General features: G+C 39.1%; 1 protein-coding gene across 3 annotated transcripts in view; it reads left to right on the forward strand.

Annotated features, from left to right (window-relative positions):
- The window catches only part of SMOC2 (SPARC related modular calcium binding 2), a 222,728-nt gene that overhangs the window by 81,419 nt on the left and 126,291 nt on the right, over nt 1–15,018 (forward strand). For all 3 annotated transcript variants that reach the window (XM_004464421.4, XM_004464422.5, XM_071212535.1), the window contains exons 3-4: nt 2,518–2,624; nt 3,859–3,958. In XM_004464421.4, coding sequence (XP_004464478.1) covers nt 2,518–2,624; nt 3,859–3,958 — 207 coding nt within the window. The remainder of the gene's footprint in view (nt 1–2,517; nt 2,625–3,858; nt 3,959–15,018) is intronic.

Raw genomic sequence — 15,018 nt, forward strand, 5'->3', positions numbered from 1 at the left:
AAAAGGATAATAATTTTTTAAAAAAGAATATAAAAAACAAAGCCCAAGGGAAATTTTAATATTTTTGAGTGGACAAATTCCTTAGGGGTTTCACTCACCTCAATAAAATTTGGTCGACTGCTAGTCAAACTCTTCTCAATAGTAAGGACCTTATGCCTGATTTAACATAAAATATCTGGAAAAATGAAATAACAAATAGGGGTTATAAAGTATAATAGGGCATTCACTGTTTAGCACTTTTATTTGATATGGTGACTACAAACTTATTTCTGAGATATGATTTACACAGGCCCTGTAATTTTATGCTGCTAAGTCTTAATTGTTTCCTATGACTAAATAATCTGCAAAATGCCAGCCATAAACTTAGAATTTAATATTCCATTAAACTTCAGAGCTGCAGGCTTGAGGAATATTTGATCAGTTGCAAATGTGAAGGCATTAAAAAGAAGTCCAAACCAGGAACGAAGCCTGCAAGTTGTTTGGAAAATGTATGATTTTTTGGCATGTTCCATGATAATTCAAATATTAGAAATAATTTATAGCTCCATCTGTACCCTCGTAGAGACCTTGCAAGCTGAAACTCATATTACTTTTCCTTTTAGACAATCAAACCACAGGTTATACCCAAAAAAAATGAGGACAGAAGTCCACCAAAGCAGTGATTTATCCGAAGTTAAAACACAGACTACATTAAAACCACATGTTGCTAAGTGCTGGCCAGCCAGGCCAAAATTGAGAATAAGACTTAAGGCACTGAAGACTGGATGAAAGAGCTTTTTTTCCCTTAAATGCATAGCCCCATAATGCACAATGCTGTCTGTTACTCTAGTGGTTCTATAAAAGCACAAGATAAGTCGTACAAAGGTCTTGAAGAGTTTTTAGTTGCAAAGTCCATATGCAGCTCCCTGCTACCGCCAGACAGTTTGCAAAGTGGTCCAGAGTCCTTGAGTCGATGCCCACTTGGCATAATGTCTTAGCCAGCAGTTATCTTTAACTACTAGGCAATCAAAAAGTCACCATGCAAAGACCTTGGAGAGTGGACAACGTTGGAGGAAGCATCGCTCTTGAAGTTGAGGGAGCCTTTAAGCTCTCCTCGTGATAGATTCACTTGTTTAAATCTGGAAACACTTAAAGAAAACTGGGAAACCCATTCTTTTCAAGTTTTAAAATTTCAAGTGAGCTCTATCTCATGACTGCTCAAAGAAGTAAAACATCTACTTGCGGTGGTGTTCCTAGGGCTAGAAACCCGTCGTAGCAAACATTATAACTTTTCTTTTTCAAATGGTGGAATGTTTGACTCCTGAGGACATGTTTTATCGGCCCTGGTTCTCTATAAGATCAGCCCTTGTTAATTTTGAGCTCACACCTTTAACTCATTTTACTGAAAGTCTGAGACTAGCACCAGTAAGTAAGATACTTTTTAGTTCTCAGATATAGCCCAGTTCTGTGTTTATAGATGAGAAGAGAAATGAGATAACCAATGGCTCTGTGAACCATCTGCCTCATTTCTGTGCCACTGCAGTACATGGGGTACACACAGATCTTGCATCATTGATTTTATTGCTTCTGCATTTCCTAATTAGTGTTTTGCAGAAAAATATTAGATGTGCTTGTATGTTTTTAACTTGTCAATTTTTTACTAGTTTGTTGAGTCCCAGAGAGTATCTTCCCAAGCAGCTGAGACCTAGCGCATTACTGCCAATTATAAAATTATAGTAATTTTAACATGAATACATAAAAATTGGGAGCAGAGTGAGAGAAGTGCTAAGACTATTGGATCCCTTTCCATAATGTATCATCAGATTTTTCCTTTGAAGTTGGAAGAGTTCGGACATTAATACCGACTTTTGAATCCTAGGCAACTAAAATGAAGTGAAGAAAGAGTCCTCATTTCATCTTCAAGGTGGGCTTCAGATTAGGTACTTCTCGCTGGGCCTGTGCTGTGGGTGAGAAAGACCCCCACTGATCTCTGAGATGTGCCAAAGCCGCCTTCCCTTTTTTTTGCTTCTTGGTATGGTTTCCGATTTTTAACTCTGACTTCTACACCCATCTCCCAAAGTTCCATCTGGGCTTGATCTTGGTGTGCTCAGTTGAATGTCCTTGGATCTGCAAAGAGCTTGTCTGTAGCTAGCTCAACTATAGCAGATATTTCTCCATTATTTTAGGGGCATTTGAAGCCAGGTGCACATGTCTCGCCCTGAATAACCTGAATCATTATTTCTGAGCCCAAGTCTCCTCATTCGTTAAATGTAGTGAATGATACCTGCTCTTTTTAAAACCTCACCAGCTTTTCATCAGGATGACAATACCTTTGCGTAATAGGAAAGCATCTGCTCTTCTGCTGGGAGGATCACTTTGGCTGAGCCAAAGAGAATTAAATGGTCTGAGAGGCCCCTTCCAGGCTCAGCAATTTCAGCGCTCGTCTGTGACTCATTTGTTTGCATCTTAAAAATGTCAGGTCTGCTCGGTGTTCTTTACCTTGCGTGATGGCTGCTTCTACTCTGTTCTTTGCTGTAGATGTGTCCAGGTGTGTGGCAGAAAGGAAATACACCCAGGAACAAGCCCGGAAGGAATTTCAGCAAGTGTTCATTCCAGAATGCAACGATGACGGCACCTACAGCCAGGTTACAAACTTTACTTGAGAAGTTCTGCACTTGGGCAATTAGGGGAGGAAGCCATTAAAGAGGAGATGGTAAAGATAGATGAAAGAAGACTCAAGGGCTCTACGGGGTGGGGATCGTGCTTTTATATCTTAGCAGTTTATTAGGAACAAGGTTCCTTTTCATAAATAAATGTGTATGGGAGTTTATTTACTCTTTAGTCAGGGCAGGTGATTTTATCATCGCCATTGAAATTCACGTCCACGGCCATATGAATTTAACTTGGGATGACATCCTCATGAGGTGTAGACGACCTTTCTAAGCTGGTTCATTGTTTACCATTTAATCTTAATTTAATATTAGTGAATATGGAGCACACGCTAGAAGTTACGTAACAGGAGTGAGCTCAGTGATTCTCTAGCCCAACCTGAAATGTCTGCGGATGAGGAAGCAGAGGCCAAGCCATGCTCCATGACTTTGCTTACGATCCCACAGTGAGCAAAGTCAGTGTCAAGAAAATAACCCACGTTGAGTGTGACAGCCCCAGCTTACGAATGCTGTGTTTCCTTTTTAAGGAAATACATTCTTGAAATACAGTGCTAACTAATTGGGTAAGAAAAAAACCAAATGAGATCTGTTATCTAACGTGCCTACTGTTCATCAGATGATAATAACGCACACCCCATGTATTCTTACAATACTCATTTGACCTTTGAGAGCCCAAGAGAGCAAAATGGAAAGATACTGGAGCCAAAGAGAGCGCCCAGCTCTGTTGAGTTGGGTGTTTTTGTGACAGGATGGTGCTGTGGAGAGCCAGGAAATGGGATGGGAAGACCCTCTCGTGAGCTCTCGCCAGTAGCTGGGCCACAAATCTTCTTTGTCGCTGCTGCTGACTAACTGAAAGGGGCCGGGCGTGACTCTTAATTTCCTTGGGCATCAGTTTCTTCATTTGAGGAATGAGGGCTTGGACTGCACCTCCAAAATCCTGAGGTTCAATACAATAGCAGTTAACGTGCCCAGGGTCCAACGAAGCATTTGATAAAAGTGCTTCTAGTCCCCTCGTAGGGCTAAAATTTTGCAGCCAAGAGGAACATTTTCTTTCACTGAGGATTCAAATGCAGTCACTTAGGAAACCCTCAATCATTTAAGACCTTTATCTGAATGATACTATAGAAAGCGGAACCTCTCGCAAATGGCAAGGCCCTGCATGCGCTGAACACCCCGGAGATTTTTGCCCTGTTGTGTTATTTCTCGACAGGTCCAGTGTCACAGCTACACGGGGTACTGTTGGTGTGTTACTCCCAACGGAAGACCTGTCAGCGGCACAGCTGTGGCCCACAAAACGCCCAGGTGCCCCGGTAGGTGAAATGTAACTTACGGAGTGAATTCTTGCTACTGAAATTAGCTTGCTTATTATTACTTTTTCTTTCTGGTTACCTTATGTTTCATTTCTCATAATTGCAAAAGAAATTTGGTTTAGATGGAATTGGGGAAATGAGTTTTGATCACTGGACAAGATTTAAAATATTAGATAAGTTATTTTGTTTGTTTGTTTGTTTTTGTTTGAAGTATAGCCAGGGAACAGCTTACCAAATGAAGATACTAGCCCTTATCCCTTATCTCCAGTGTGATAGGTTATGGAGATTTGGGACTCTTACATTTTTAAAATAACCACTAGAACTGTAGCCATAGGAGGAAATGGCCAAATATTTTCTTTGGCAAGAAAATATAGTTTTATATGTATAAATTTGCAAAGAAAAGTGGATCATTCTTCATATCTCAACTTTCAGATGTTTTATCTGTTATTTTATCACTCATAATGAGAGTTTGATGTCCTAAAGGTAGTAATGTTGGCAAGAGAATCATCTATAAAATGGTCTGTTTTCTGTTAATATTTTACCAAAAAAAATGCTATAAATGATTCAGATCACTTTTATTTGAATATGGGCTGTAGCTCAATTTTTTATGACTTATGTGTGGGGGGGTTATCAGATTATCTATAAAGCATTGTCAAGTTCTATTCATCATAATTCCTATATTAGGACCGATTAAGATAGGCAAAACATTATTTTGTGACAATAATAAAACACAACAGCAGCTTTCTTGATTGTTTTTTTTTTAGATGTGAACATTTGCCTTTGGAGTTTTACTTTTAGCCTGACTTTCTATATTCTAACTATTTTATAGTTAGAGATTCTCTTATTATTCAGACATTTAGTAAATTGGTGCATTTCATGCAGCCAAGGCTAAAACTCAAAAGTTAAAATCTCACAACCTTTTAAGGCTTCTACAAGTATGATGGAATTGATATTTAATAATAATGTGAAACCTAATAACTGTTGTAACTGGTCATCACACAAAAGCTATGTCAACCACGGCCTAAAAATTGCTGGAAAAATATTTTGAGTAAGCTAACATTTAAACTTAATAATAATAATTTTACAACTCATGAAAGGAATGAAAGAAAGGAAATTCTCAATTGGCTCCTGTGTGTGTCCCTTACATAGAATGATACTTTCATATATTTATTCCATTTCATCTACTTAGCAGCCTTTGAGTTGAGTCTCATTTTACAAAGGAGGAAATAGAGAGCCTGTCTGTGTTTCTGTGATTTTAGTGGTACTGTTTGAAAAAGTAGTATTTGAAATAACTTTCTTAGAAAACCATGTGCAAAATTGGTTGAATTTCTTATAATTTGCAAAGAGTACTTCATTTTAAAAATCGAATCTCTGTACTCTTCACTCACCGTATTTTTTCCAACAGATTATCAGTAACATTTTATTGCGTAGAAATTCTTGATTTTTTCACTGCCCATGTTGATATTTTCACCACAGGAATGGGTTATGAAGAAAGAGCATTCTTTCCTTTTGCTGAAAAACCTGGTATTTATTGTGGTTAATGCTACTGAGTAGGAATGAAAGTGTTTTAGATTAAAAGTTAAAAAGTCGATGAGCAGATTCTCTAAGCCATTGTATTCTGTAAGCGTGTACGTTAGTTTACACTTTAACAATATGTTTACGGGGCTATCACCTCAAAGTTGGCTTGGAAGTGTCAATTTACACTGATTGGTACAACTGATATATTCCATAAATCCCACAGTTATAGATTAAAAAAAAATCCCCGGCTGCATGCCATGATTTTATTTGAAAAAAAAAAAAAAAAAACTCTGTGAGTTAGAGAGGAGGTGCCTGTGTTAGGAACATTTGTGAAAACTTTATATGGCTGTGGTAAATTGTTGATTGAAATTTAAGGGAGATTGATGGGGGATTGAGTGCACACATACACACAAATGAACACAGTTTTTGGTAAACTTTTGCATTTGTAAATTAATCCATTCATTTCTTCCTGGATATTGACACAGCCTGGAAAAAGCATGCAGAATAGCAGGGCAACAGGGAAATCAATTTGCATGAAATTGCGATTAATAACAAGATTCCCAGTTGACCAAAGTTTCCATCTGCAAATACCCAGGGATTCAATGTCTAGGTACTTCATGGGTAAGTGCTTCCCACTGATACATATTATGGCTAATGTGCATTTTCCACTACCTATACAGGATGGTAGTGATTGTCGTGGTTTATTAAAAGAGTCTGCATTTGGTCAATAAACTTAAGTATGCAACAATTATCTTTAACCCAAAGATAATTGCTTCACAGCAAGCTTATCCTCTAAGTACACGCTAAAAAAAGTTGAAAATCAGAAAAGAAAACACAGAATATTAAAAATTAGCATGCAGTAACTTGGGACATGCATGCTTGTGTGTATTTCACAAGTCCATGCAAATGCAACTATGAGGAAGGCTGTGGCAGGGAAAGGGATAGATATTATTGTATGATTGCTGAAGAATAGAAAAAAAGCCCTATACCTAAATCTTTCCACCTCCTCACTTGTCCCAGAAAGACCTTCAAAAGGGGTTGCGTTATTTTATTTCACAAAAGTATATTTTTAACCATGAATGCAAAATGCCCCAATTCCTGTCAATCAATAAGAAAAATGAGATGAGACAATCCAGTAGGAGATTGGGCAAACGTCTTGAACAGGCAGCATTGTATAAATAAGGAAATCATTTTGACAGCCATTTCGTAAGTGAATAAACATAGGAAAAGGTGCCAAGGCTCATCGGTATCGGGGAAATGTGAATTAAGTTCGCTTTAAGGTTATACATTTATTTCATATCCTTTCCTGAGAATTTTGATAGAGGGAAAGAGACACTAGCTGTGTAGGAGGTGATAGAAAGAGAAAGAAAAGGTTGTGTCATTAGCTAAAAGGCAGGGATGGAGAAGAACAGGGCATAAATAAGAATTTTGGAAACCATGGTGTTCCCTAAATTCTTATTTATTCTTAGAATAATAGACTCTGGTCCTTGCTTTTCTTCTTCTTATGTTTGCTTATATGTCAAGCCTGTGAGAAGGTGAGCAAGGATGGGTAAAAAGATTTGGAGAGTATTTTGGGGATAAGACGTGTATATATCAATGGTAAGCAGCACATTTCCTTTTGAGCAGGGATTCTTAACCAAGGGTCCATGGACCCCCAAAGAGTCCATGGAAAAATTTCAGGGGTTCCATGAATTTAAATTGAAAAAAAAAATCAACTTATTATCTTTCTTTTCTCTGACCTCCAATATTGAGTGTCATAAAACTATCTGCTGCTACCTTCTGAGAACGGGTCTATGGTTTTCACCTGACTGGAGAAGGGGTCTGTGGAACAAAAACAACAAAAGTTTAGGAACACCTGCCTTAGAGTTATTTAGGAACACAAAGCTGCTGCTTTTCAGGCTATATCTAGATGTACTTGTATGTCTTGCCCTGCTTAGAAACAGGCATTTCTTGCTCATCACTTGAAGATTTATATATTTCACCAAAGCCCTGTTGATTTAGACCCGGTGGGTCTGTAGATGACCTTATGCTCAGGGAATCTTGCCTTGCACCAGAAATGTTCAAGAAAGATATAATAAATGACAGGGGGCTCACCAAACATTTCTTTTATGTCCTTTTTGTCAGTTAGGGCGAGTTAGGCTCAACATTTCTCCAGCTATGCACAGTTGATTTACATTTATTCTGTGGGGGCTTTTCTTTTTATAAGACTTGAAGAGCCACATTGCTGGGAGTTGGTGTAGAGTTGAAACAGAAAGGATGTCTTTTTTTCCAAGGGAGGATTTTTGCAGCCAGCCTATCCTCTGTTCTTTGGAAATCGCTTCAAGTTTTTCATCTTGTCTGTCCTCTGTAACAAGCACCCTAGCCAAAAGCTTATCCCTGGCATGAGTACAAAGTGGTTTAAGATATGGTAAACTGAACCTACATGCAAGGATTTTTAATATTACAATACTCAAAGAATCTGAATACGTAGCCCAGATTCGGTTGTTTTTCAGGTAAGCTTTCGATTTACAGAAGGGAGGACTAGAAATATATCACAAAGCAATGGCAACTGATGAGCTGGAGATTCCAGCCCCTCCCACATCCCCTGCCTCTTTAAAACCCAAGACAAAGCGCTGTTCGACACAGTTCTATGCGGAATGCTTCTGGTGAAGGAAGGGAAATCATCTTGTTCAACTTGAAACAGCCATGTCAAATCTTTAAGTGTTGTTCCCTTCTCACTGTATAAAAAAGAAAGACATCTATTTGTCCCTGTTGGATTTTTAAGGTTTTTTATAACTTTCAAAATGAGCTATAATTTGACTTTAATTATTGAAGGCTTTCCACTCCCTGTGCTAGAAACGGATGGGTTAGTGATCTTTTCTAGGAATTTACTCACTCTGGTCTGACCGTGAATCCTTGCTCATATGCGCTCTACTTGCTGAGCTAAGAGATTTCTAAATTTGGGTCTTGGGAAGGCTCATTCTTAAATGACAAAAACTTCTCTGATTGAATTGGGTGATGTTTCAATATATTATTTACAAGAATTGAACTAAGATCCCTGAGCTCATTTGGCCTCTACCTGAAATGCTGGAAAGTGATGTTTGTATGAGCATCCTAAATGATTTCTGAAAAATTTTATTTTATAAAGAGTAGCTGTTTTCTTTTTTTTAATTTTCCCTGGTACCAAGTTAAGGACCCTGTGTGACTGAAGAACTTGAAAGAAACCTTTAGGACAGTTGAATTCCCAGATATTGAATCACTAAGACTGCTAGGGTTGGCTCTAATTTCTCTGAAATACTTCTCTCTTTTTTAAAAGATTTATTTAATTTTTTTCTCTGCACCTTCTTGCTGTGTCTGTTTGTTGTGTGTTCATCTTCCTTCTTTAGGAGGCACTGGGAACCAAACCTGGGACCTCCCACGTGATAAGTGGGAGCTCTGTCGCTTGAACCACATCTACTTTCTTGAAATATTTCTTTAGAAAAGTTAGTCAAATGCAAATTTGAAGTTGCCTTGCTTGAATTGGAAAGGCTATGGAACAAGACCTCTCCCCTACACATAGCTTTTTCTTGAGACTTAATTGTTCTGTTCTTAAAAAAAAAAAAAAAAGTATTTCAATATGTATTGGCAGGGAAGTGTGAAAGCAAACAACTTTACCCATTACTAGAAAACATGTTGAAAATATAGCCCACTTTTCTGGTGGATATGAAAACCAGTGATAAATGATACATTTGGCTAACAAGTTTCAATAAATATAAATCTGAATTTGATATGTGTTAAAGAACTTATAAAGTGTTTTTTTAAGGGAAACATACAAATTATACACGCCCCAAACTCTTACTATTATGACAGTTTTTGCAGTTTTGAGAAAATTCATTTTACACCCATATTGAGGCTAGATAGTAATTTGATCCAACCCATAGAGTAAGTAATAGAAGCTCCAGATTGTGGAAATTTATGACAGTATTTGATTTATCCTGAAAATATTTGAAAAAATAAATAAAATGTTCAAGGAAAAGACCACAGGATGTGGTTATTCTTTTAAATAAGGACTTCACAGCTTGTTGGGGAACTGGGGAAAGGACTTTTGACTGATCGCGTTCTGACTTGCATGAGCCAAGAATCAGATTTTCTCTATTTTCTCTCCATTTTGACCAAGAATGGCCTTGGCCCGTTGCAGGCGTGGATGGTATTTGCACATCTGGGCCAAGAGCCACACTTCCAACCAATATTCTGTCTGTTCCTCTCTCTTTCTAATATGGGCGTAGTTTTCTCCTTAAATTTGAACTCATCTTTTAAAATTTGTACTTCTTTTTAAAGCAGTCAAGTCTCTGATGTACAATATTTTGCTGTGATTATTTTTCCTCCCACATAGGTAAGGATTTGCATTTTTATTGCAATCTGCTCTATTATTGTACTCTATGATACATTTAATTTGGTGGCTGCTTTGTACTGGAAACTTTCATAACTTTAAAGGAGTAATGCTTTTAATCTATTCTTTATCTCATTTATTTTATACACTGTTCTCATCTCTTCTTTACCGCAAATGGCCAACACATGACTTTTCTCTGATATTTTCTAATTTTTAATAGTACTTTCTGAAAGAGAGCAAGAAGTAAATGGTCCAATTTATATGGTTCTATTCAAAGAAGAATGGGTTTCTTATGTGGAACTATAATAGTCAAATATTAGGAAGATTGATGAAGCTATGAAAAGTTCTATATTCCTTTTACAAGAATGATACACCTAAACTCCTGCCATTGAAGTATGTAAAACATAGACATCAAGGTGGGAAAAAAAAAAAAGAATCATATAAAACAAAAACATTAATGTGGACACTAATAGAAGGTGATTCCAGAAATAATCTCTCACTGTTTGATAAGAAAAATTTGTAATTTGCATAATTTCCTCTTTTATTATTTTAGAGAAGAAAGTTCTCAGGTCTGAAGTGTTCAGGGTGCTACACTCAGTAATTAGTAATCTCAAATTTCTTTTTATCTGAGGCTTCTCTAAAGACGCATAAAAAGTAAAAACAAATGCCACAAAGTCCATTCACTTACTTCTTTGGGAGAGGAACCGAGATATGTACTTCAAATTCGTATTTATGGAGTGACAAATAAATTGATTTTGTTTGGTTTCTCTATAAACAGAAATATGAACGAAAACGAGTAGAAACTGAGGTTGTGCTGGAGGCGATAATAACAAGAGGGACCCAGTGACACTTGACTGACTAGAAGATGACAAAGTAATAAGGATAATAATAACAAATCATGAATGATAACTAGAACTAAATAGCTTCAAAAAGCATAGGGGCCAAGCCATTTTGTTTAGAGCTCTGGGTCTCAAATTTTAGGATGCCTCAATCACCTGAAGAATGAGTAAAACACAGATTGTTGGGCCCACATCCAGAATTTCTGATTTACTAAGCCTGGAATGGGCCCCGAGAATGTACCTTTTTGGAAAATTTTCAGGTAAAGATGATGCTTCTGAATCAAGGGACCATATTAGGAGAACTACAGATTTGAGGCCATGAGCTCCCTACTGCACAGTAATACACAGCCAGGTTAACACTTGCCTGCCACACACAAACTGGTATATGCTATTTCTCATGAGGTGAGTTACGTGTGATTGCCAATACCTCTTGCTGCATTTGGATTAAGGACTTATTTAGTTGACTCGGCTCAAGATTGGGAGAGCATCCTACTGGGAGTCACTGTTACAGCCACTGTTACAACCACTGGGAGTCACTAGTCCTTAGTTCATTGTTGCTGAAGACAAATAAGAAGAATTTGTCTCAAACCCCAATCAGGTCTCCAGACTATCTGATGGAGTGGAGTATGAATCAACAACAACAGGTCATATGGATATGTGAGAAGTTGGGTGTGGAGTTGGAGGGGAACCGTTTTGCCACGGTGCCCTGGCAACCTTGCATGTCCTCATCTAATCCATGGTGGCAGGACTCAACTGCAGTCTCTGCAGAATGGCTTTGATTCCCACGGGGACCTAGTAAGATATTTAGTTCTTGTGTGCAGTCCAATTCTCATCCGCAGGATGCCTTTGGTGATGGTTAATTTCATGCATCAACCGGACCAGTCATCTGGTCAAGCAAACATTGGCTTGATTGTTACTATGAGGCTAGTTCATGGAATTAAACCATCAGTAAGTTGATTACATCTATGGCTAATTTTATCTGCACTCAACTGAGGAGATTGCCTCCAATAAGGCAAGAAGTCTCATCCAGTCAGCTGAAGGCTTTAAGAGGAGAAGTGAGGATTTCAGAAGCCAGAAGGATTTCCATCGCTCCTTCAGCCAGCCAGATGAAATTCATCAAATCCCTCATTAGACTTCCTAGCCTGTGGCCTGCCCGAAAGAATTCAGATTTGCCCATCCCCATAGTTGTGTGAGCCAATTCCTATAATAAATCTCATAATATTTACATAATCTCCTTTTCCTTCTGTCTCCCTGGAGAACTCTGACTAATACACCTTTTATTGACTTGAAGGCTGTCATGAGATGGCTTGTTATCTGCCTCCCTGGTGAGGCACGGGCTTTTCCCACATTGCCCTCCCATACCCTTAGGGTACAGTATCAGACTCTAAAACTCCTTGGCTGTAGTTTAGAGTTTGACTCCTCAATGGCAAAGGTGACCCATTGCTGTCTGCCTGTCTTTTGACACCTCCAGTTCAGTTCAGTGTGATCTTAGGAAACAGGCAGGCAGGGAGCAGAGACCAAGTTGACTTTGCTGTTGCTGTCTGTGGAAGCAATGAACTGTCTAAATTCCTTTGGGTTCACAGTCTCTTTACCAGCTGAATCTAGAGGTGTGGCGGGCCAGCCTGGTGGATGCCTCCATGCTGCTTGGCCACTGGTCATTGATTATGTTCTCGCTTTAGTGAGTGAGGGAAGTACAATAGAATGCTGTATATATGACTTGCCCTTTGTATTTTGACCCGGTTTGGTAAGAAATGAGTGCCATTTCTTCTTGGGGTGGAGGAAAACCCATGAAAATAAATAATTCATTAAGAGTTGACTCTGTACAGTTTGCTAACACCTAGAAACCATCCTAATGTCCATTCCATTGGAAATGGAGTTAAAATTGACTCTAGATCAGCCCAAACCACAGAGCAGGCCAAATACCACTTAAGACTGTGCAGATTTATTGGATCCTGGCATTAGTCGTTTGGGTGCAGTAGTAGAGGTGACACTGTAATTAATAGCTTTGAGTCCACAGATGGGGAGGAGCTGGGACTGCACATATTTGCAAGAAGCTGTGTGGGTAGCATTTTGCAGACAGCTGAAATGATCTATGTATTGTCCATATTCTAGATTTTTCAGTTCAAAACCACTTTGACACAAACATTAAATGAGTTGCTTCTTCTGGCAACATTGGGGGGTAAGCTGGCAGCCATAATGCCACATTGATTTATAAATAATTGAAGCCCAAATAGCTCTCTTTGCACTTGTTGCTTTTGCCAATGGGGTTACCTGAGACCTTCTTTTTAGGGTTGGCCTTTGGCAGAAAAGTGATGTGGGACTGGTTCATTTTCATAAACTAACTCCAATAGCATCTTCTATCCCTGAGCACTCAACCATTCCTTTCCCACTATGTCATTTCACACAGAACCCTTTACCCATCTCTTCTCCATCAGATTAGCATCCCATTTCACTGGGCTACTTCACAGCCCAAAGTGGATAAGCACATATAGTGGCATCTGTAATTAACGAATGTTTTATTGACCTTCATAGGTAGTGCTGCACTCAGGCATTCAGTTCACCTGATTCAGGGCCTTTCACACTGGGCACAATGTTTGGCTCTACAAAGTCTGGGGTGACTAAGACAGGGCCCCTTCATGGGGAAGTGTGTGTCTAGTCATAAATACTTGTGTATTAGTCAGCCAAAGGGGTGCCGATGCAAAGTACCAGAACTCTGTTGGCTTTTATAAGGAGTATTTATTTGGGGGTAGAAGCTTACAGACACAAGTCCTCTAAAGAGTCCAACTAAAGGCACCATAAAAGGTACTCTCTTACCCAAAGTCATCGGCTACATGTTGAAGCAAAATGGCGGGCGATGTCTGCAAGGGTCCAGCCTTCCTTCTTCCTCTTAAGGCTCCATGGTCCCAGCTTCTTCTGAACTCAGCTGTAGGCTGGTATAAGGCTCATCTCTCTCTCCAGGGCTCCTTTCTTTCCTGGCTCAGCTGCTCTGTACTCTTCACAAGGTCAGGTGTAGACTATCAGGCTCTTCTCTTTTCCTGGGACCTCCACCTGTCTAATGAGCTGTCTCTCTTCCTATGTGTTCTTCCCTGTATGTCCACTTTCATGTGAGAGTGTGTTTTATCAACCCACCGAAGAGGCTGGGACTCAACGCTGAGTTGCACTCTAGTGATGTGGTGGAATCAAAGCCCTAAACTTAATATAAGTTAATCAGACATTTCAGCTGAATCTAATGCAATCAAAGGGTTATCATGCCCAAAGGACCAGACCAGTTTACAAACATACTCTCTCTTTTTGGAGGTCATAAATAATATCAAACTGCCACAACTTGTAAATGGATAACATGAATGGAATGAGATAGAGAAATCTGAAGAGGGTCCTTCTGGAGCATGGTAGAGGGGTTGTTTTATTGTCCTTGGTTGCAGAAGCAAATACTGTGAAATAGGTCAGGCTAAACAAGGGGAATTTATTTGCCCAAAGTTTTGAGGTTAGGTCAAATGTCCAAATCAAAGCATCCCTGAGATGATGCTTTCCCTCTAAAGACTGTGGCATTTGGGGCTGGCTGCTGGCGATCCTTGGCTCTTAGTTTATCACATGGCAAGGCACATGGTGGCATCTCCTCATCTCTCCCTTCTCTTCTGGGTTCCACTGATCTTCAGCTTCTGGCTCTGTGGTTTTCTTTCTCTCTGTCTGAATTTCATTCTGCTTATAAAGGACTCCAGTAATAGGACTAAGGCCCATCGTAATTGAGGTGGGTCACCATTTAGCAGAAGTAACCTCATCAAAAGATCCTCTTAGAATGGGTTCATACCCATGGGAAAGGATTAATTTTAAGAGCAAATTTTTCTGGGGTGCACACAGCTTCAAACCGCAGTAGGGCCCATGTGTTCGCCATATTCTTTGGATATGCCACCCTCTTTCTCACTCCATGCCTTTGCATATTCTCTTTCTTCTTTCAGTAACACTCTCTTCTTCTTTTTGGCCTAATGACTATTCACCCATTTGATCTTTACTTATAGGTTGCTTCCTCAGAGAGGCCCTTTCTGACTGCTCAGTTAGCGTCTATATAGAAGGACTTATATATTAGACTGGGATATTGACTCTGCCACTTCCAAGTTGAGTGACCCTGGACAAGTTACTTCCCTGTCTGTGTTGCAATTTTCTTATCTATATAATGGGCACAGTCATAGAGCCTACTTCTTCCAGTTGTTGTCAGCATGGATTGACTTCCTACTGTTTATCTCCTCAAACTAGACTAACATATTGTAGTGCTGTATGCCTTGCATTGGTTGCCAGTAGACATGCAGTAAGTACTTGTTGAACGACTAAATGAACAAAAGGTGATCAAAGAGTAGGGG

Source organism: Dasypus novemcinctus, chromosome 28, assembly GCF_030445035.2.
Source record: "Dasypus novemcinctus isolate mDasNov1 chromosome 28, mDasNov1.1.hap2, whole genome shotgun sequence".
NCBI classification, from domain to species: domain Eukaryota; kingdom Metazoa; phylum Chordata; class Mammalia; order Cingulata; family Dasypodidae; genus Dasypus; species Dasypus novemcinctus.